Raw genomic sequence first — 20,000 nt, forward strand, 5'->3', positions numbered from 1 at the left:
CACAGTGCTGCCTGGAATTCAGCCGCACCCCGTATGCTATCATCGGATGAGAAGACGCATAGTAAAAAGTACATCAGAGTCTGTGAGGAGGAGGAGCTCCCGTGAGCATGCCCTCGCTGGCGGGGTCCCGTGGTCATTCCTCGGGTCTGTCTCGTGTGGTAACTAATGCCTATGAAAGGGCAGCGGGGCGCACGCGGAGAGCCCCCGGCGGAGAGCCCCCAGTGGCTCCCCAAGTCCACCGAGTCACAGGTCTCTAGGCAACCCTGCGATGCTTGAACAGATCTACAGTGCACTGAAATACATTTCCAGCTATCTAAATCACAACTGACTTCGGCCACAATTCCGCCTCAGAGCCTGTCTACTCGCAGGCGGGAATAAGCCCCCTTGTGTTATCCACACTACAATCTCAAAAGTTATTCTTGACTTTGTCACCCAAGTGCAGCAAGAACTATAAAAAATACATGGAGAACCAAGCTCTCGTTACCTTTCCAATGTCCTGTCCTTCTGAACTACCATCACCACTTCCCTGTGAAATGCAAGTCTCAGGCTTGGCTCCACGCCCCAGGTGCCCTGCCCTCCATCCTCCAGCCACAGAGATTCCTCAAACCACAGGCCGGGTAAGGGCTGCTTCTGTTTGAAATGCCACAGCAGCGCCCCCTAAGGGCCAAGTCCCTGCAGCGGCCTCCACACTGCGACTCCCTCCCACGGACCACAAGCTCCCCAGGAAGCAGGGAGATGCGAAGTTGGTGTTCAAACACTCGTACACTGACTTGTTAAGAGTAACTTCCTGTGAGTTTTTGTTTTATGGTTTTTTCCTTCATTTAGCTACTAGCTCATTTTTAGTGCTCGTGTAGCACTAGTGTGTGATAATCCCGGGGGAAATGTGGGTCTGGCATCCCGGCAGCCCACCGTGGCCCCGTGTGGCCTGTGGACCTGTCTTCTGGCTGGCCCGCTGTCCTGCCGTATGCTGGTGTCGTCTTCTTCCTGCTTCAACCAATCTCACTTTTCAGCGAGGTCTAACCCGTCCCCCTCTAACGTGACAAGCTGGTTCCCACCCCCCGCAGCACTCCTAAATTCCCTCACGCGTCCTTGTGATTATTTCCTTGCAACGTTTATCAGCTTGCACCACCCTGTGTAAGTCACTTCTCTGTTTTTACAGACCAAGTATTCATGGGGGTATGAGGTGAGGGAGGAGGGGTGGAGTTAGAGAGGAAGAGAGCGGGATCATCTGCTGAGGGAGCTGTCAAGATCTCCCCAGAGCAACGCAGACCCTCCATGTGGTTTTCCTGAATCCTCAACAAAAGCGTCTTCAGTCCACCAAACCGACCTGCTGTTACTTCATCACCCAGGCAGAGAAGGCCCTCCCCTCCCACAGGAAATGGCTTCATCCGCGGCACCGGAGGACAGGAAACCTGTCAGGTGCACCACAGCCATGGCCGGGGACAGAAGCTGCCGTCTGACCCAGCTACCTGGCTGCACGGAACACAGACAACCACGCTGGAGAACCGCTGTGTGCCGCGAGCTGTCCTGGGGCAGCCCAGCACAGGAAGGAGCAAACAGAGGGAAATACCTGAGCTGCTGCGTCTGAGATCTTTCTGATACTGAGCAAAAACTGGATTTGCTGTTGCTCCAGAGCTAGGAGAGCAGGCGGGCAAACAGTGAAAAAAAGCACAAAAGATGGGCTTTTCAAGTACATGAAGACCAGAAGGGATCTCTGTCTCAGAACTCACTGACCACGTCTAGCAGTTTCTCTGTCTGCTTGTCAGTTTTCCTTTCCAGTGCTGAGGGCAGAACCAGTTGCTTGCTGGGCAAACATACCAGCACCGAGACCAGCCCGGCCTCTGCTGTGTGCTTTGTGCAGATGAACACATCGCCCGCCACAGCCACAGATGAAAACGGGCAGCACTTCCCTTTCTCACCTGCCTCTAAGTCATATACCTAGACCTAGAAAAGTGACCCTAGATTCTCCCTACTACTGACGGGGAGCCCTGGAAGCCAGAAGTCGGGCAGGTTGCCGCGCCAGAGGCAGCAGCGCGATGGAGCGTCTCTGTGGAGGGAGTCTCCTCAGACCAGACCCCGTCTCTAAAATGTGGGATCTCCAAGTTCAGTTTTATTGTCTGAGGGCTACATAAATGTAATCAAAGCTGTTTCTCTTGTGATAAATACCTATTTTAGCAGATTGGAAGGCAGAAGGAAACTGGTTCTAAGAAGTATGAAGGTTTGCGGGGCGCTGGTGGCTCACACCTGTCATCCTAGCTACTCAGGAGGCTGAGATCTGAGGATCGCAGTTCAAAGCTGGCCCAGGCAGGAAACTCCATGAGACTCTTACCTCCACTAAACCATCAGAAAAGCAGAAGTGGCGCTGTGGCTCAAGTGGTAGAGCACTAGCCTTGAGCTGAAGAGCTGAGGGACAGCGTCCAGGCCCAGAGTTCAAGTCCCATAACCAAAAAAAAAAAAAGTGTGAAGGCTGGTCACCAGAGGAGGCGGGCTTGGCAGTCCATGCTCCAGGGAGGGGACCAAGGCCAATGCGCCGCTGCAGGCTACACTCCCAAGCCTCTATTTCCTTTGGGTCTTTGGTGAGCTGAGCACTTCTGTGAAGGCTCCAGAGCAAATCATACTCGCTTACTCAACATGGAACTTAAAGTGCACGATCACCTTAGAAGTGAGCTGAGTGGCTGTGGGGAGAAGTCAGATCTACAGCCAGCTGCCTCCCTGCCGTGTAAGATGACACTGGAAAGGAGGGACGGGCGGCTGTACGCATGAAATACACCCCGTCTACACAAACATCTCATGTGCACGCATGCATTATCATCCACACACACGATGGCTGAAAAATAAGCGAGCAGCCATCTCTGTGCAGGCGTGGCTGCGCGCTGGTCTGTGCCGCGTCGGGGAACGGGCCGCTCCGAGAGGGCTTCGCAGGCAAGTGCCTCATGCTCACCTCTTCTCCTGCCTCGATGTCGCGGACTGCACGCAGGAGGAGGTGGGGCCCGTTGAACACAATTGAGCAGTTGGGGTCGCAGCTGTGGTTGAGCAAAGACATGCTGAGGGAAAGAAAAGAGGAGACGTCAGAGGCCAGCAGACAGAACCCACACCACAAATGCTGGGAGAGAAGACACAGGATTGAGGTTCAGGCCCTGAGGGCACAGAACAGCACGGGGCGGCGGGGTGGGGGGAGAGGCAGTGCGTGGGAAGGACGGGCCGGGCCGAGGTCCGGGCAAAGGTCACAGCGGGCAGCGCAGAGGGCAGCGCGGAGGGCGGTGAGGGCAGGTTCGCCGGTTCCCTCTCTGGTCCGGCAATGTGGCCAGAGCACAACGTGCAAATGCCCAAACCAGCTCAGCTACAGCAGTCTGGTGAAATGATCCTGAAATGATCAGCCTGGGGGTGCCCGGGTCTCAGGGCCCAGCATCCACTGCTTATTTGAAGCCCCCAGAGAGCAAGCATTCGGGTGGGAGGAGTGTCTTGCCACTTATGCATAGCACAGAAGGTGCTGGCGTAAAATCTAAGACTTTTGCACCTTCTTGGCTCTGGGGACAGTGCTGCCTGCCTGGCTGGCTGGGCTGAGAGGGAACTGTTCTCCATACCTGGGGTACAGGCCAACACCGACCTCCTGCATCTCCGCATTGCAGATGGTGAAGGAGTTGCAGATCACCTGGAAGAAAGGGAGACAGCCACTTCAGACACTCCTCCGGGACCGAGCAGAAGCCTCTCGTTGAAGTTGCACCGAGGAGACCCAAGCCCAACATGGATGCCCGGAGAATTGCAAAGGTCCCTGCAGCAGAGCTGGTGTTTTCAGTGCAAGAGCACTAACACCCGGGGGGAGGCGGAGGCTTGCACGGTGCTCAGATCTCGGCCTCCCGAGGGGCTGGGGCGACAGGAGACAGTGCCAGCGTGCGGCTTATCCACACATCTTAAACAAACACGAGTCTTGTGTGGGACTGCAAAGGCGTCCTGCCATGGGAGGAGGAGACGCAGGGCCAAAGCTTCCACGCTGTTCTTGGAAACTCTAGACATTCCTTGGGGTTATGGAATATAAATGTTAACACATGCTTTCATGGATAATCAGAACTTTAAGGAACTAATCTACCAATGGAGGAAAAAACTCACCAGATCTAATTCACTAACATTTGAATCAAATCAAAATTAATTTTCTCTTTAGTATGAAGTAAATCAAAGACTTTCCCAAAATGTATTTATTCTAGTGGATTTTTTTAAACAGGAAGAGCTAGCAGGGGGAAGCAGCAGCTTGGGAAATGTTTCTCGCCCAGGGATGTAGGTGATGTTTCTCATCCTTTAGCATACTTACCCTCCCGCCCCCGTGGTGATTTAACAGTTACTCACCCCGTACCAACCGGCAAGGGGCACTTGAGGGCAGAGGCGGTATCTCAGTTGGGCCTGTTTTCCCGTGCCTAGCACAATACCTGGTACCTCGACGTCACTAACAGACACAGGTCCAACCCGTGGGTGGCATGTGTATGGCTGCCCATCCTCAGATGGCCGCTACCCAGGACAGGGTCAGGGAAGGTGCTGGAACACCCTACGGGAGCTCTGGATGTGGAGGAGGGAGACGGAAGCTGGCTCCGCTTGCAGAAGTGGTGGGGACTTCCTCTGCCGTCGGGCAGCGTTGCTGCCCAGGGCTGCCACCCTTTCCCTGGCTCTAACTCATCTGACCACCCGTCACCCAGATGGAAACACAGTCTCTTCCATTCAGAGAGCACAAGGACTTGTTCAGTTCTCTGCTTGATGTCGAAGACATGAACTGACGGCTTACCATGCGAGGAGGTGAGCATGCGCTAACTCCCTGCCGCTCCCCCCTGGCCTCCGTGGTTCCACGCCCTCTCCATCCAGGCGTCTCCTGAGCCACTCCTTACCTTCTCTACCCTCCGGTCTCTTTCCTATTTCCACTGCTATCGGTCTACCCCTTTTTTCTCAATTCTTCCCAGCTCTGTAGTGCAACAACCGTGCTTTAAATTTTTATTTAATAAGTTCCAGCCAATTCCCTATCTTACTCCTAATGTTGTGTGCTATTCCTTTTGAGTCAATGAATAGCAAGTGGAGTTTCTGCCTGCTCTCACTTTATTAAAATGTGGGGTCTGTTCAGCAGGGGCTCCATTACAAGGAGCATTTCAGGGAATTTTTGACACAAACAGACAGCCATGATGGACAGGAGATATTTCTCAGGTTTTTTTCCTTATAATTGCAAAAAGAGGTAGATAGTACTCCCATGAATGTTCCAGAAATAATTGAAAAGAACTGTTCTGTTCTGTCTACCAAGAAATAAGCAAATGAAAATAAAGTCCAAAAATAACTGTTAAATATTTTTATAGTATTAACTTTGTACAGTTTTCTTAGGAAATTGCATACAGGAAAATACTAATGAGTGTCTATGTCATACAAAGGCATACTTAGAAAAACATACCAGTAGGATTACTGCAATGAAAATAAAAGCAATCAGGAGGAAAAAAAAAAATCTTAAAAAATTCAAGCACAGGGGCTGGGGAGGTGGCTCAGTCTTGTAGAGCACTTGCCTTGCATGCCTGAGGCCCTGGGTTCGATTCCTCAGCACCACATAAGCAGAAAAAGCCGGAAGTGGCACTGTGGCTCAAGTGGTAGAGCACTAGCCTTGAGCTGAAGAGCTGAGGGACAGCGTCCAGGCCCAGAGTTCAGGCTCCATGACCGAACCCCCCCCCCCCAAAAAAAAAATTCAAGCATGGTTATTGCTTTAAAAACAGTTCCCATGACATGAAACTGGAACACATATGTATTATTTTTGAGCGTGAAGCTATGTTTACTCTTCGTAACTTTTTCTTTAAAATAGTGGAGTCTTGATGTCACGGTGCCCTTATGAGGAGACAGAAGTCCAGGGAGCTACGTAAAGTGGTCAGGTTGCATAAAGACAAGAAATATGACATTGCAAAAATCCCGAGAACCAAACCCTCTGTCCTTTGGTGCAGGTTCTAGGTTCAGAAGCTGACATGTGTAGGCCGGGCGCTGGTGGCTCACGCCTGTCATCCTAGCTACTCAGGAGGCTGAGATCCGAGGATCACGGTTCAAAACTAGCCTGGCCAGAAAAGTCTGAGACTCTTACCTCCAATAGACTACCAGAAAACCGGAAGTGGCGCTGTGGCTCAAGTGGTAGAGCGCTGGCCTTGAGCTGAAGAGCTGAGGGACAGCGCCCAGGCCCAGAGTTCAGGCCCCATGACCGACCAAAAAAAAAAAAGCAGCAGACATGTGTGCTCTGGGAGGCCCCTGCAGAGCAGACTCAAACATCAGTCACTAACAAATCAACGTGGAGAGGCCATGTGTTCAGTTTTTTTGTATTGTTTTTAATTTTGTCGGTTGTGGGGCTTGAACTCTGGGCCTGGGTGCTGTCCTTGAGCTCTTCAGCTCAAGGCTAGCTAGTATTCTACCATGTGAGCCACAGCGCCACTTCCAGTTTTCTGGTAGTTTATAGGAGATGAGAGTCTCACAGAATTTTCTGCCCAGGATGGCTTTGAACCACAATCCTCAGATCTCAGCCTCCTGGGTAGCTAGGATTACATAGGTGAGCCACCGGCGCCCAGCCCATGTATTCAGTTTTACAACTACAAGCTTTAAGTGTAGTATCTGATAAATGAAGAAATGAGACACAAGAAGGAAAATTGCCTTGATTTGTTTGTTACAACAGCAAATCCGAACAGATCAGAGAAGCTCCCACCGCCTACCAGCCCATCCTCAGATGGCCATCATGATCCCAAGTCAAGAGCTCTAACAAGATGCGCAGCATACAGCAAGAAGCTCAGCGTCTGAAGGTGCAGATGAAGGCGCCTGCACTGCCTGTGCGCTGGCTAGGGAAGCCCCCAGCAGAACGCTTGGCAGCCAGAGCTTCTGGACCAGAGGCTGACAGGTGCACGCACTGTACTCCACTTGATTCAGACCCGTGGCGTGATGCGGCAGGAAGAACCGCAGAATCTGAAACAGCCGGCGCCCACCACACCTGAAACCAGTCCGTTCTACGCCGGGACATCTTCCTCCTTTGGAACATGACATTTTATTAAATATGAATTACTTTGGCTTTTACAGTCTTTTTCTAGCCATGAAGGTAACGGCGTTGCGATCTCAAGAGTAAGAGTAACAGCAGAGACGCGGGCGGGGAAGGAGCAGAGGCAGCGCTCCCCTATCAACCCTCATTGGCCCCAGGCCTGTCCTGTGTCGCCAGGAGGCTGATAAGGGGAGGGAGAAGGGGAATGAAGGCATCCGTGTCTCAATAACTAAGAAAATGCGTCTGTCCCTGGCCAGGGAGGAACTGCGCGAGCCCAGTGGCTCAGAACCAACCGTGCCTGTGCTCAGAGCCTGCAGCAGCTTTGCCACACGGCCTCCCACGCTTTCCCCGCCCCCCGCGCCTCTGCCGGCCATCCCTGCGGACCCCGGTTAAAGACAAAAAGCAGGTGCGCAGACCCTGAAAGCTGGGAAACGACAGCATCCCACACAAGCAGGCTCACAGCAGATGAAACTGCGCAGAAAAGGAAAGCGCTGAGGAGCCACCGCTCACACAGTGCAGGAGACCTGAAGAGCAGAGTCAGACCCGGGCTTCGAACCTAAAATCCAGCTGCTGCTCAGTTCAGTCACCAGGACACAAATATCGCAGCTAAAACGGACAAAGGACTTGAATGGACATTTGAAGATAGGATAGTATGCATCTCAAAGAAGATAAGCAGATGGCAAAAAGGCTGCTCTGCATCACTGGTGCTAAGAAACAGAAATTAAACCACCCTGAGGTCATCTCTAGAAAGGCTAGAATGGCCGCCGTCAGAAGGGTGAAGTCAAGTCAGGAGACCCCCGGCACACCGCTGCCGGGAATGTGAACTAGAAATGCTATCCGGAAAACAGCAGAGGTCCTTCAAAACATTAGAAATAGAGTACCACAGGCTGCAGCCATTCCAATCCGGGTATACATGTAAAAGAAGTGAAGTGAGCCACATCTGCCCTGCAGTGCAGCAAGATTAACAACATCAAGACATGGTCCCAACCTAAGTGTTCATCAGTGAATGAATGGACAAGGAAAATGTGGCACAGATATAAAATGGAATACTACTCAGCCTTTAAAAATAAAGATGACTGTTGGTGCTGGCTCATCCCTGTAATCCTACCTATCCAGGAAGCTCAGAGCTGAGGATCATAGCTCAAAGCCAGTCCAGGCTCAAACATCCATGAGACACTTACCCAAAATAGCAAAAGGCAGAGGTGGAGGTATGACTCAAATGGTAGAGCTCCAGCTTTGAGCAAAAAAGCCCTAAATTCAAACCCCAGTATGGGCACAAAAAACAGAGGATGAAGGCATGGCTCAACTGGTAGAGCACCTGCCTAGTAAGCGTAATAATCTGAGTTAAAAACCTACTGCGGAAGAAGGAAGGAAGGAAGGGAGGGAGGGAGGGAGGGAGGGAGGGAGGGAGGGAGGGAGGGAGGGAGGGAGGTGGAGTAGGGGAGGGGAGGGAGGGGGAGGGGAGGAGGGTGGAGTAGGGGAGGGGAGGGAGGGAGGATGGGAGGGGAGGGGAGCGCAGGGAGGGAGGGAAGGAGGGAGGGAAGTTAGTTCTGCCGTCTGTAACAACACGGATGGCTGCAGGGCACAGAAAGGCAAAGCACTTACTTCTGCGCTCCCAGGCGGGCTGTGCACCCAGCACGTACAGGGTCAGGTTGGCATTTCTGAGATCTGCCGTCTCCACGGTGAGCACACGGATAAGCAGGAGCTGCACGCACGTTCCCAGCGCCGCGCCCTCTGATGGGAAGCAGAGATCCAGCACTTGGCTGTTTGGTTTAACTTCTTACAATCTCGTGTTGTCTTCCTGGCGTGCTCTGACATCAGAGGCCGCGCGCAGGCCTCCCACGGAGGACTTCCGCAGGGCCACGTTTCCTTCCTTCTTTATCCCGCTCAGCTGCCCACACCGCAGGATGTCATGAAATGTGGAACCAGGCAGACTCTCCTTTTCCACATCATGGTATAAACTTGCTCAGTTTTTACTGTATTGCGCCCCGAAGCCCAGAAATGCACCATTTGTAAAACAAACCCCTTAGGATCAAAGCACGGAGCGCGCCCCAAGGTACGAAAAATGAACTACGCATGAGCAAACGAGCCTACATCTGGACCAACACAGTCCTGAAGGCTGGAAAATGTTGATGATGATGATGATGATGATGATGATGATGATGGAGAATTGAGAGAAGGAGATACAGGTCAGTGCTGAGAAGGCAAAATGGCGATGCTAGCATTTCACTGTTTCTAAGCATCCTCCTCAAGCTAAGGTGCTTGAAAGCAAAGTCAAAGTCTGGCACACACAGTTTCTCATCTTTATCGGCGCTTACCCTTAGGCATGGCTCAGCAGCACAGCGCTAGCCCAGAGAGCGCGAGGCCCCCAGATCAAGCCTCAGTATCGCCACAGAAACAGTCGGTTTCATTATTCCACATTGTGTTTGTCCATCAGAATGTCACACTGTACCCCCTAAATACACACAATTATCATTTGCCAATTAAATATAGAAAGATATTCAAAAATAAGGATAAACATAATTCTGAGCATTGGTGCCAAGATATTTCATATAATGATTGTGTGTGTGTGTGTGTGGTATGTGTGTGTGTGGTGTGTGTGTGTGTGTGTGTGTGTGTGTGTGTGTGTGTGTTGGTCCTGGGGCTTGAACTCAGGGCAATGTCCTTGAATTTTCTTGATCAAGCTTACACTCTACCACTTAAGCCACTGCTCCACTTTTGGCTTTTTGGTGATAATTTGGAGATGAGAGTCTCACAGACTTCCTGCCCTGACTTCCTTTGAACTGTGACCCTCAGATCTCAGCGTCCTAAGTAACTAGGATTACAGTTGCGAGCCACCAGTGCCTGGCTCATAGAATGCCTTTTATTTGGGTGAAATACATATAATGAATCTTGAGAATTTAAAACAATGCTAGAAAGAGAACATATAATGAATATGTAACTTAATATTTAGCAGTTGGCATGAGGCTATAAATGTCTTTGGTGTATTAACGGAGATGTGCTTGTATCTGGCTCTCTGTAGAACAGGCACCAAAGGGGACACCTGGAATCCAGAGTTACAAGCCAGCTCCAACTTCTGATTCCTCACAGCACACAGAGGGAATCCCCAACCCAGGCCTACGTTCTACAAACTTCCCTTTCCCTCAGGGTGAAGAAGGGACCTGGCAAACACATAACCCCTGCCGCCATGACCCTCAGAAGCAGAAGGTGGCCAGAGCTGGCAATACCAGACACCACTCAGGTGAAAGGAATCAGGACCTGCAGTTCTGCCATAGCAGGAAACAAGTGGCCAGTTCTGCCCTGTGGAGAAAAAAGACGTACAAGCTTTACAATGTCCTGCTCTCAGTCTGTGATGGAGTGTGATGTGAGGGGACACTGCAGCCACGAAGCGGCCGTGCCTGGAGTAGCACAGCTCCATGCTCCCTCCTCCAGGCCAGGAGAGACACAGCAAAGGGGGAAGGCGAGGCGGGCAGGCCGCTAACCCACAGCCCACTGAGACCACGCCACCCGTCTGTCCACCTGAGTGCCACGCCACTAACCCACAGTGCCACACCCCACATCACATCACTAGCTCAACCCACCACCTACCCGGACACCACTCCACTAACTCCCTGTCCATCCACACATGCCACGCACCCCCTTCCACCTGAAGCCACACCACTAACCTATCTCCACTGAAATCACGCCACAAACCCACTGTCTACTAAACACCGTAGCACCAGCCCACCACACAACTCCAACTGAACACCGTAGCACCAGCCCATCACACGGCTCCAACTGAACACCGTAGCACCAGCCCACCACACGGCTCCAACTGAACACCGTAGCACCAGCCCACCACACGGCTCCAACTGAACACCGTAGCACTAGCCCACCACACAGCTCCAACTGAACACCGTAGCACTAGCCCACCACACGGCTCCAACTGAACACCGTAGCACTAGCCCACCACACGGCTCCAGAACAGGTGTCCCTCCATAGCGGGCGTGCACAGCCACAGGAACTGCCACCTGCACACAGGAGACGCCGCCGGGATCTTCACATCTGTGGGCCCTCTTGGTTCTTCAACCCTCCCAGCATGCCAGCAGCCCAGGCTCTCCACACACGGAGGGCAAAGAACTCAGCAGATGTTTCCACAGCCCTAGAGTCATGCTTTTATATGTTAGCTGGGAAAGCTCAGTGGGACTGCAGGAACAAGGCCGGAGCCCAGACCTCAGGGAGCCCGTGGATTCCCAAGCTCAGTGGGACTGCAGGAACAAGGCCGTGCCCAGACCTCAGGGAGCCCGTGGATTCCCAAGCTCAGTGGGACTGCAGGAACAAGGCCGTGCCCAGACCTCAGGGAGCCCGTGGATTCCCAAGCTCAGTGGGACTGCAGGAACAAGGCCGTGCCCAGACCTCAGGGAGCCTGCAGATTCTGCAACCAGGAAGGAGCTGAGGAAAAGCTGCCCCTTCCACCATCTTGTCTCACTTCATTTTCCGAGAAACTCAACAAGAATGGAAGGAAAAAAACCTGCCACATTTCTCTCTGATTTTGACAAATTTCAGCCTTTCTCAGCCAAAGATGATTTTCCTGACTACTGGCCATATTTCTTTGTAAGGCACTCTGTCAAAATATCATTGCGCTAGCACAGGTGGTATCTAATCTGTCAGCTCAATTTAGAAGCACACGCTCCGCTCTCCTCGGAGGCTCTGCCTGCACTCCACTCTGCTCGCCATGGGAAGGCAGGCCGGGGGTTGCTGGAGGCCAGTTGGGAGGCGTATGGTAAATGGGGTGGCTTCTGAGTTTCCTCTTCTCCCACTGTCTAACTACAGCCAGCCACGGGTCCTAAATCACAGCGACAGAGACAGGGCTACCCTCCCCAGCAGGCTGGGAGATACATCAGCTACAAAAGAGCAAGCGGCTGCAGAAGGAAGGGAAAGAAAGCCTGGCACTCTGTCGTGTGAATGTCACAGCATTTGTCATCACTCACACATGGAGCAATCAGGGACAGAATAAAAGAGAGCTCTTCTCCAGCTAGCCAGATCCAGCCTGGCCCCATCCTGTCCTCGAATAACCAGGCTGCCTTCCCAGGCCGCAGGGATGCCTCGGTTTCCCCATCACTTCACATTTGCAATCATCGGGGAATAAATCACTTTCTGTGAGTGAAATGTGCTGGATGGTGTATGTGCCTGCATCTCCAAATCATTGGCCATTTTGTTTTGATTAGGAAGAGCCTAGAAGTAAAGAACCAGAACTGGCAGAGGTAAATGAGGTTAAGCCCTAGAACGAGTCCCAGCCCCCGGGAAGCGGCTGATGACCGCAAGATCCTGACCATCGCAACAGTCCCTCATCAACTCAAAGACGTGTAAATGGCAAGGTGCGTCGTGACACTGGTCTGTCGAGAAAAACCACTAGCGCCGAACTAGCAGTCAGCAGCCGTAACAGAGTCTGACTTTTGAGATCTTGGAGTTAATGAAAGGCAGCATCCCCCGACCTTTCCCTAGTGACTGGAGGGCTGTGAACTGCAATCATGGGAGTACAGCACATTTCAGGCCACACTGGGCCCGGACTTTCCACGCTTGCCCGCCCTGAACAGATTGTGCTGCACGGCCCTTCCCTTGAGTCCCAGCGACAGCAAATGAACGTGCAAGCTTCTGGTCAGTCACATGACAGAATGTCACCCTGACATACAGTTAGAGAAGCTGTTCCAACCAGGGGGCTTCCAAGCGTGGCTAGACTCGAGGTGGCTTCACGCCCGTGTTCCCAGTTCCCAGCGTCTTCTTCCCCGTCTTAGCCAGGCACCTCAAGTTCCCTTGGAGCTGCATTTAAATTAGTTCTTTAAAACCCCAGTGCACATTTCTTTCGCACCTATTGCATAGCTCTCTCTAAAGAACCAAGTGAAATCATTTTTATAGTTGATTCGGGAGGAGAAGTCATTCATCATTAACCTGATAAATGGTAGAGCCAAGTACGAAATGCTCTGGAGCCTTAGCTGGCCATTAGTCACGGAGAACACTAGGTGTCAACGCCAGTGGCTGTAAAAGGGAACCGAGGAGAAGACACACACAGACATGTACCTGAGGTGTGGAAACACTGGGAGAGTGTTACTAGCATGCGTGAGGCCCTGGCCTCAATATTCACCACAGCAAAACACATCAACCAAAAGCAAATTAAAAGCTGAGGACCAGTGGCTCACACCTAGAACACGGGCAACGCAGGGGGCTGAGGTCTGAGGACTACAGCTTGAAGGGAGTGGGAGAAGCCAAGCCTGCAAAACTCTACCTCCAATTACCAGCAAAATGTCAAGGTGGAGGTGTGGCCCAGGGAGTAGAGCCCCAGAGAGAACTGAAAAAGCAAGCAAGAGCACAAAGCTCTGAATTCATGCCCAGGTATCAGAGGGGAAACAACAACTGAAAAGATGACTACACAAGCTATGTAGGAACCGAAGCGCTGCCAGGAGCCCGCCAGGGCTCAGGCCACCTAAAGTGCCAACCAGTCCCCGGCGCTCAGAGCCTGCAGCACTCACTGACTGCACACAGATTCAAGAACACGGCTGGCCCAGCGACGCCCAAGGACTCTTCAGATAGCTTCCAAAACACTTCCGTCTGTATCCAGCTCGAGCTCCCCACGCGTAGACGCTGCCTGTGTCTGCCCACTGAGGCCCGCTGCGTCTCCTCTGCACTTCTCAAGCCAGCCCACCACGCAGAGCCATCTGAACCCCTGGGCTGCTGTCCCCTGGCTCTAGGGACAGCACAAAGAAGGGGCCAAGTCCTCCTTTCCTTCAACTAAACAGAATTAGTTACTTTTAATGAAAAACAGAATTCCAGACGATCCTTTCTTTCCCTCCAGCTTTATTCTGTACATCCTCTCTTCTCATTTTCCCAACATCTAAATGCAAAACACAACATATTCACTAAAGGACCAGGGTTTGATAATTACAGCAAACATAACTAAATTTGCATATGTGAAGTTTCCAACTTTGCATTCAAAGACAATGAATAATATAACAGTCCAGATGAAAATTAAGTCTTCTGTTTCTGAAGAAAGTTATCGATGGCAGGAAAACAAATACTAGTTTCAAAGAATATAAAACAGAAGTGCCCTTGAGTGAAGATTATTTTTGTATGCAACTACACCTTAATAAAGCTAAAGGGAAAAAGATTATTGAAAAGCCTACACAAAAGGGAAAAATAAAGTATTATCAATAAAAGACAAGTCTAAAAACTGAGATGTAAGGATCATGCTGGAACCAAACACGAGGAAGAGGAGAGGAAGAGTTGAAAGAAAAGTGAATGAAGAATAAAATACCAGAGGCCAGAAGGAAAGAGAAGCAAGAGAATCACCAACTGTCAGCATGCATTTGGCTTGTCATGAAGAAAAAGACTGACAAAAATAGAAAAAAAAAGAAATGAAAAAGAAAACCACAATGACAGCCATCTGATGATTGCTCCGTCTACTGTCAACCTAGTGGAGTGAGTCAGAAGCGGTGAAGAGGCTGCGGAGGGGGCGGTACGGGCGCCGTTATCGCCCTCCTTCCATCCACACCGCTTGAGAAGGCTGTGATACGCACTCTCCATATGCTTCCTTTAATGCCAGACGCAGGCACGTCCTGCTCCCAGGGATGGCCACAATCTGTGCAAAAGAAACTACGCGGCCACGCAGACAGACCAGTGAAGGCAGATGGCAATGGAGGCCACAGAGCGCTGTGACCACTCTTCCTAAGGGATAACTTCAGCTTCCCAAATGCCTCCAAGTGCATGTAGCGTGTGGATTCCAGCCAATGCCCTCATGTGTCCAGCTGTCTCATACCTACATGGTGTACCATGGTGGAGATTAAGCAACTCCGGCTTAAGTCTAACACTAAATCCCACACGGACAACTAATCATCAGAAGGTGCAAGTAGCAATTAGAGGTTGACCCAGAGGCTTTGAGAACCTAAAACAAAGAAACTTGGTAGCCCATAATCATAATGTCCCCATAAACATCCACAAAGTGACAGAAATGAACACTTTTGGGCAACATGCGGTAGTTCCTTCAAAGGGGCATTCATGATGGAGATCTGGGACTTGGTACGTTCTGTCTGTCATCAGTGTGGAGAGGAAAAGAGGTGAAGCACAAGATCATCTGGTTTCCAGCCCTCCGTCTGTATTTCAAATAATGCCGCAGTGGGAAATCTGATTGTATCTTAATATAATATACTCCAAACTACGTCAAGTCTTTAACTAAAAGTATTTTTTCAAGATGATATTCGAAAAAGCTGGGGAGACAGCTCAAGAAAACCAGCTGACAAAGAGAGCAACAAGGGCCGGATGTCAAGTTGGGAGTGGGGGCCTCTGTGTGAGCACTGCCGCCTGCAGCCACCCACCAGCACGGCAAGTGCCAGTCAGCCACACCTACAAAGGCACGGCGGGGCTTCCAAGATTCCTAACAATCCTTGCTGGATGAAGACAAAATTCTGTTTCCATCACTACTTTGTTTCTCATTTTATGACAGTAGCAGCGAATCCTCAGGCTAACTTTGCCAGCAAAGATGCAGGGGAACACACCACCAGAGCAAACGGCTACCGTTCACTTACCCGAGGCGCCAGCCAGATCACCGACTATAATCACTGGCACAGAGAATTATGGGAAGAAATTCAATCCATAGGCAAGCAGAAGGCTGTCAACTAGGGACGAGTTTTTCTATAAAATTGAGTTTTATTCACACAAGTTCATTTCACGGTGACTCCTTCATTTTCTTAGGGTCACAATTTAAACCTATTTATTGCAGGAAGAAAGGAAAAAAGAGAAAGAGGCAGGAGGGTAGAAGAAAGCAGGGAAGGAGAAGAAGCAGAAGAGGAAAGGAAGGAGGGAAGGGAAGAAAAGGAAAGGAGGGAAGGGAGGAAGGAAAGGAGGGGAAGAAAAGAAAAATGGAGGGGGTATGACTGACACAGCAGACGTACACGAACCTCCCTTCATTCCTGTCACCCCAATTCCACCCCCAGGCCCCGTCCACCAGCCCATGAGCCTTATCCCATTTTCCATGTTTCTCTTCCCACTCTTGGACAGAGACTGGGGGAAAATGGAAGAACCATCAGTCCTCGCTGACCTCAACTTCTCTCTGGTCTGCCGCTGCTTCCCTGAAAATAACCCCACTTTGGGACCCTGGATCGTTTCTTACAAGTGTTTTGATAAATGCGTGCACACCGTGCACTCCAGACTTGCCACTTCTCTATTAAGCAGGCCCAAACTCTCCTTCAAGCACCACTTACCTGCCATACCAACGTCATCTGCTCTGTGCCTGTCCATCAAACCCTGCAGCGCCCCAACTTTCTGTCCACTGTTTCTCTCATCCGATGAGGATTATCTAGTCAAGTTGTAACTTACCTTCCTCATTACCTTCTCCCCTGAGCCTTAGAAGTAATGAGGAGACCTTTACTTTGGACTTAATATCATTCAAAAATGGAAGAATGTGAAGTCAGGCTCAAGGTCCTGCGGTTCAGGTAGGCACGTGGACTGTTTCTATTCAGAGACCGAGTCAGGCCCTGTGCCCATCCCCCTTCATGGCGGCCGCCATCCCTTCCTTGGCAGGTGAAAGCTCAGAGAGGGCCCTCTGGCTTCCCTGCTGCAGAGCAGGCCCGGCGCCGGAAAAGCCATCGTGGGGCAGGAGGGTGCTTCAGACCCTCATGCTGATGGAGCGATCAAACAAGCAGAGGCCATCTACCACGCCCTCGCGCTCGCCGTCCACGCGCCCTTCCTCCACCCCCCTCGCTCGCCAGCTCCTCAGAATGCCCCACTGTTCCCCAACGTGCCTGCGGGTGGGTGGGCCTCTGACCCAGGAAAGACATGTGAAAGGCCTGGGCCTGGCTCCCGCCATTCTCCTCTCCTTCACTTCCCCGGCGAGGCCTGCCTGCCTGCCCTCCTCCTGGGAGCACCACCAACGCGCCGTGCTCCTAGCAGAGGGGTGGGGCTTTCTCCGCCTGCTCTGTCCCACACAGCCCGCACTGGTGCCCCACAGGTGCTCGGCGGCCCCCAAAAGGAGAACTGAGACAGGATAGCAAACCTGGGCCACCACGGGAGCTGGGGATCTGAGGATCTGAGGCGTCGCGTCTCCAGGGACGTCTGAGCAGAGACTGGCCGCCGCCGCATTGCCCCCAGGAGGCACGTGCGACCCTGACACCCTCCCACCTCGCCATCAGCCAGAAAACTGGCTTCCCCCGGACTCCTGGATGACCTCTATGAGCCACATCGCGTCCCAGGTCCCAGATGTATGGACTGAAGGCTGGAGGACGCTGTGGAGAGACGAACGCCCAGGCAGTCCCTAAAACGCTTCAAACTCCAACTACAAGCTGCGCTGTGGAGGGCATGCGGCCACCTGGAGGCGCGGGCAGGTCCTCCCGCGCCTGCTTGTCCTCCAGCCTGGCAACCTTTTCTCTAAGAACAGAGTAGGATGCACCGGAAAAAAATGAGTAAAATCTACAAGAAATGAGTCTACTGCCCAGGGAAACTTCTTGAAAAAAGAAATCAAATGAAGAAAGGCAGATACAATCTGTGTCCCAGGGAAACCAGGCTGGGCTGAGAAGCGTGAGTCTGAGCTGCAGCTTCGTGCAGCCTCACGGCTTAACGCCTGCACGTGTGGCTTAGCTCAATGCTGCAGGTCCAGAAACATCTCTGCATTGTCCCTGGCGTCCACCGGCATCCACAGGGAGAGAAAGGCCAATCAATGACGGATTAGACTCACCCCTGAAAGCTCAGAAACAAACATCTTTTCTGCCTAAAAATGATTCAGACATTAAACAACAACTGACAGTGTGTTAGTGATAGAAAAAAATTCATCCAGGAAAGAGACTCAGTCCCTGCGGGCAGGCGTGGGCTAGAGCGGGGGCAGGGCCCGCACAATGAAGAAGGTTGAATACCGTGGACAGGGATTATTTGCAATCAGGAAAAGGGAACAAGGAGACGTGCAGGGGATGCGGCCTTTGGAGAAGGGGCGAGGAGTGGGCTGGAATACAGTGTAGACTCATGCAGACGTAACGAGATCCCCCACACTACAATCAAATAAATACATTTAAAATTTAAAAATCCATCTAACACTAAACGACGCCTGAGTTCAGAAGGAGGAGTGGCTTGGCCGGCCTGGTGTCAGCCCCGCAGCTGCACAGGTCTTTAGACATTTGCAAACTTGAGCATGTGCAGAGACCAGCTCCAAGTGAATGCCACAGGTCCCCTGGGAAGTATATCCCCTTAAAATGACAACAATTACACATTTAGCCACCTGCCCAATTGACTCAATGTATTGAAACTACCAGATACCTTGGAAAATTACAGAAATGAGCAAGTTTGTGTATATTCCTGAAAACACAATCGATAGTAATCATAAAACAAGTCTACGGGGTTGCTCGGTGGAAGAGAACACAAAAAACACGAAAGAGGCCACAGGTTTGATCCTTGGCACTACACTCACAGGTGCCAATCATGATACAGTTCATTGCTAATCCTTTTTTTCCCCTAGCACTGGATTTGAACTCAGGTCTTCAATTTGCTAGGCAAGCACTCTACTGCTGAGCTGTGCCTCCCAGCACTTCTTTGCACTTTGAGGTAGGATCTGCTTCCTGCCTGGGCACGTGCCTGGGCCTTGGACTGCCTATTGTGGCCTTCCTGTCGTACCTGGGGTAATAGGCACTCACCACGGTGCACTGTTTCCAGCTGAGGAAGGGTCTGTCCGAGCTGGCCTTGCACTGCAATCCTCTCCAGATTGCAGGCATGAGCATTGCTCTCAGTCCTCAGACACTTCCCTGGCCACCACGCAGAGCAACGCGGGCACTCTCCTGACAGAGTCACCTGGAATGCCCAGCGCCCCTGGGCTCCACTTCCCTCACGCCTGCCACAGGCCTTTAGTTAGGGGTCAGTCTTTGGAGAACTCATTGTATCTTGCTGGCACTTTGGATCCCGGTTTCCTTCTCACCCTTTGCCTTGAAATACGAGTGTGTAAAGCACCGCCGTGAGGTCCACACCCCGAGGCTGCCCCCAGCTCCGCAGCCGCCCCCTCCTCTGCCTGGGGTCCGTGAGGCAGCGATGGAAGACTTCACAACCGTGCATAATTTCAAGTTTGTTCTACCTGAAAACGCCCATGGTGCTTATTTACAAGCGTGGACCAGCGGCGGGCATTTCCCACTCTGCCCTCAAGGAGTCCTTGGGGTAAAGAGAGAGCCCCATGTCTCCTAGATGCAGTTCATTATCATGAAAACCTGCTCGAAGAACGTAGGCTTCCGAAGAGCTCAGACTTCTGTTTTTCTCACTGCTACGACCCTGTGGTTCAAGTTGAGCCTAGAATGTGTAGTAAGTTGCTTGCTAAATGTTTCTGGTGGACAAATGGAAAAATGAGTGGCTTGCATACGCTTCAACTGGGACTGTCTGGTTGCTTTTCACAGCACCTGCGCTGCACCTGTTTTCTGTTACTGAGGCACATTATGTGACCCAGGCGATTCTGAAAGAAAAGGACGATTGGAAGCTGAACGTCCGAAGGGCAGACACAGGCTCTGGCTGTGTGGGTTGCGAGGCGAGGGGCACACAGGAGAGCATGTGGACCAGGAAGCAGAGGAAACGGGCGGGACCAAACGCAGGCTTTGAGACAGTTCTCCTGAGATCTATCTAGGAGTCCCCAAAGAACCGACTGTAGAGGGGCCAGCCACACCCGACATGGAGGAGACACCACAGCAGCACCGGAGGAGCCTCTTCTGGGCTGCGTCTGATGGCGTCGGTAGGTGGCAAAAAATGCAATGCCTAATCTGCCAGAAACTGGGATTTACGCGGAGCAGCAGAGCACAGGGGTTACTGGGTAAGACGCGAAGCCCTTGCTCAGAAGCTGGGGCTAGAAGCCACTGGAAGGCTAGCTGCAGTCCTGGTTTTAAAAGCAGGACAAGACATCTGTTTCTGGGCTGGTGTGTAAGGACCGCAGTCCATCCCAACAACACAGGAAGGGCTCAACAAACTGAAAAGCCATTAACTGCTCTTAGACCTG

General features: G+C 51.7%; 1 protein-coding gene across 2 annotated transcripts in view; it reads right to left on the reverse strand.

The window, feature by feature from the left end:
• Smyd3 (SET and MYND domain containing 3) overlaps window positions 1-20,000 on the reverse strand; it is a 407,738-nt gene that overhangs the window by 83,005 nt on the left and 304,733 nt on the right. For both annotated transcript variants that reach the window (XM_042701271.1, XM_042701272.1), the window contains exons 6-7: window positions 3,585-3,652; window positions 2,942-3,044 (exon numbers count right to left, since the gene is read on the reverse strand). In XM_042701271.1, the coding sequence (XP_042557205.1) occupies window positions 2,942-3,044; window positions 3,585-3,652 (171 nt within the window). The remainder of the gene's footprint in view (window positions 1-2,941; window positions 3,045-3,584; window positions 3,653-20,000) is intronic.

The sequence above is a fragment of the Dipodomys spectabilis genome, unplaced genomic scaffold, assembly GCF_019054845.1.
Source record: "Dipodomys spectabilis isolate Male_0828 unplaced genomic scaffold, ASM1905484v1 ptg000288l, whole genome shotgun sequence".
Taxonomy (NCBI): Eukaryota; Metazoa; Chordata; class Mammalia; order Rodentia; family Heteromyidae; genus Dipodomys; species Dipodomys spectabilis.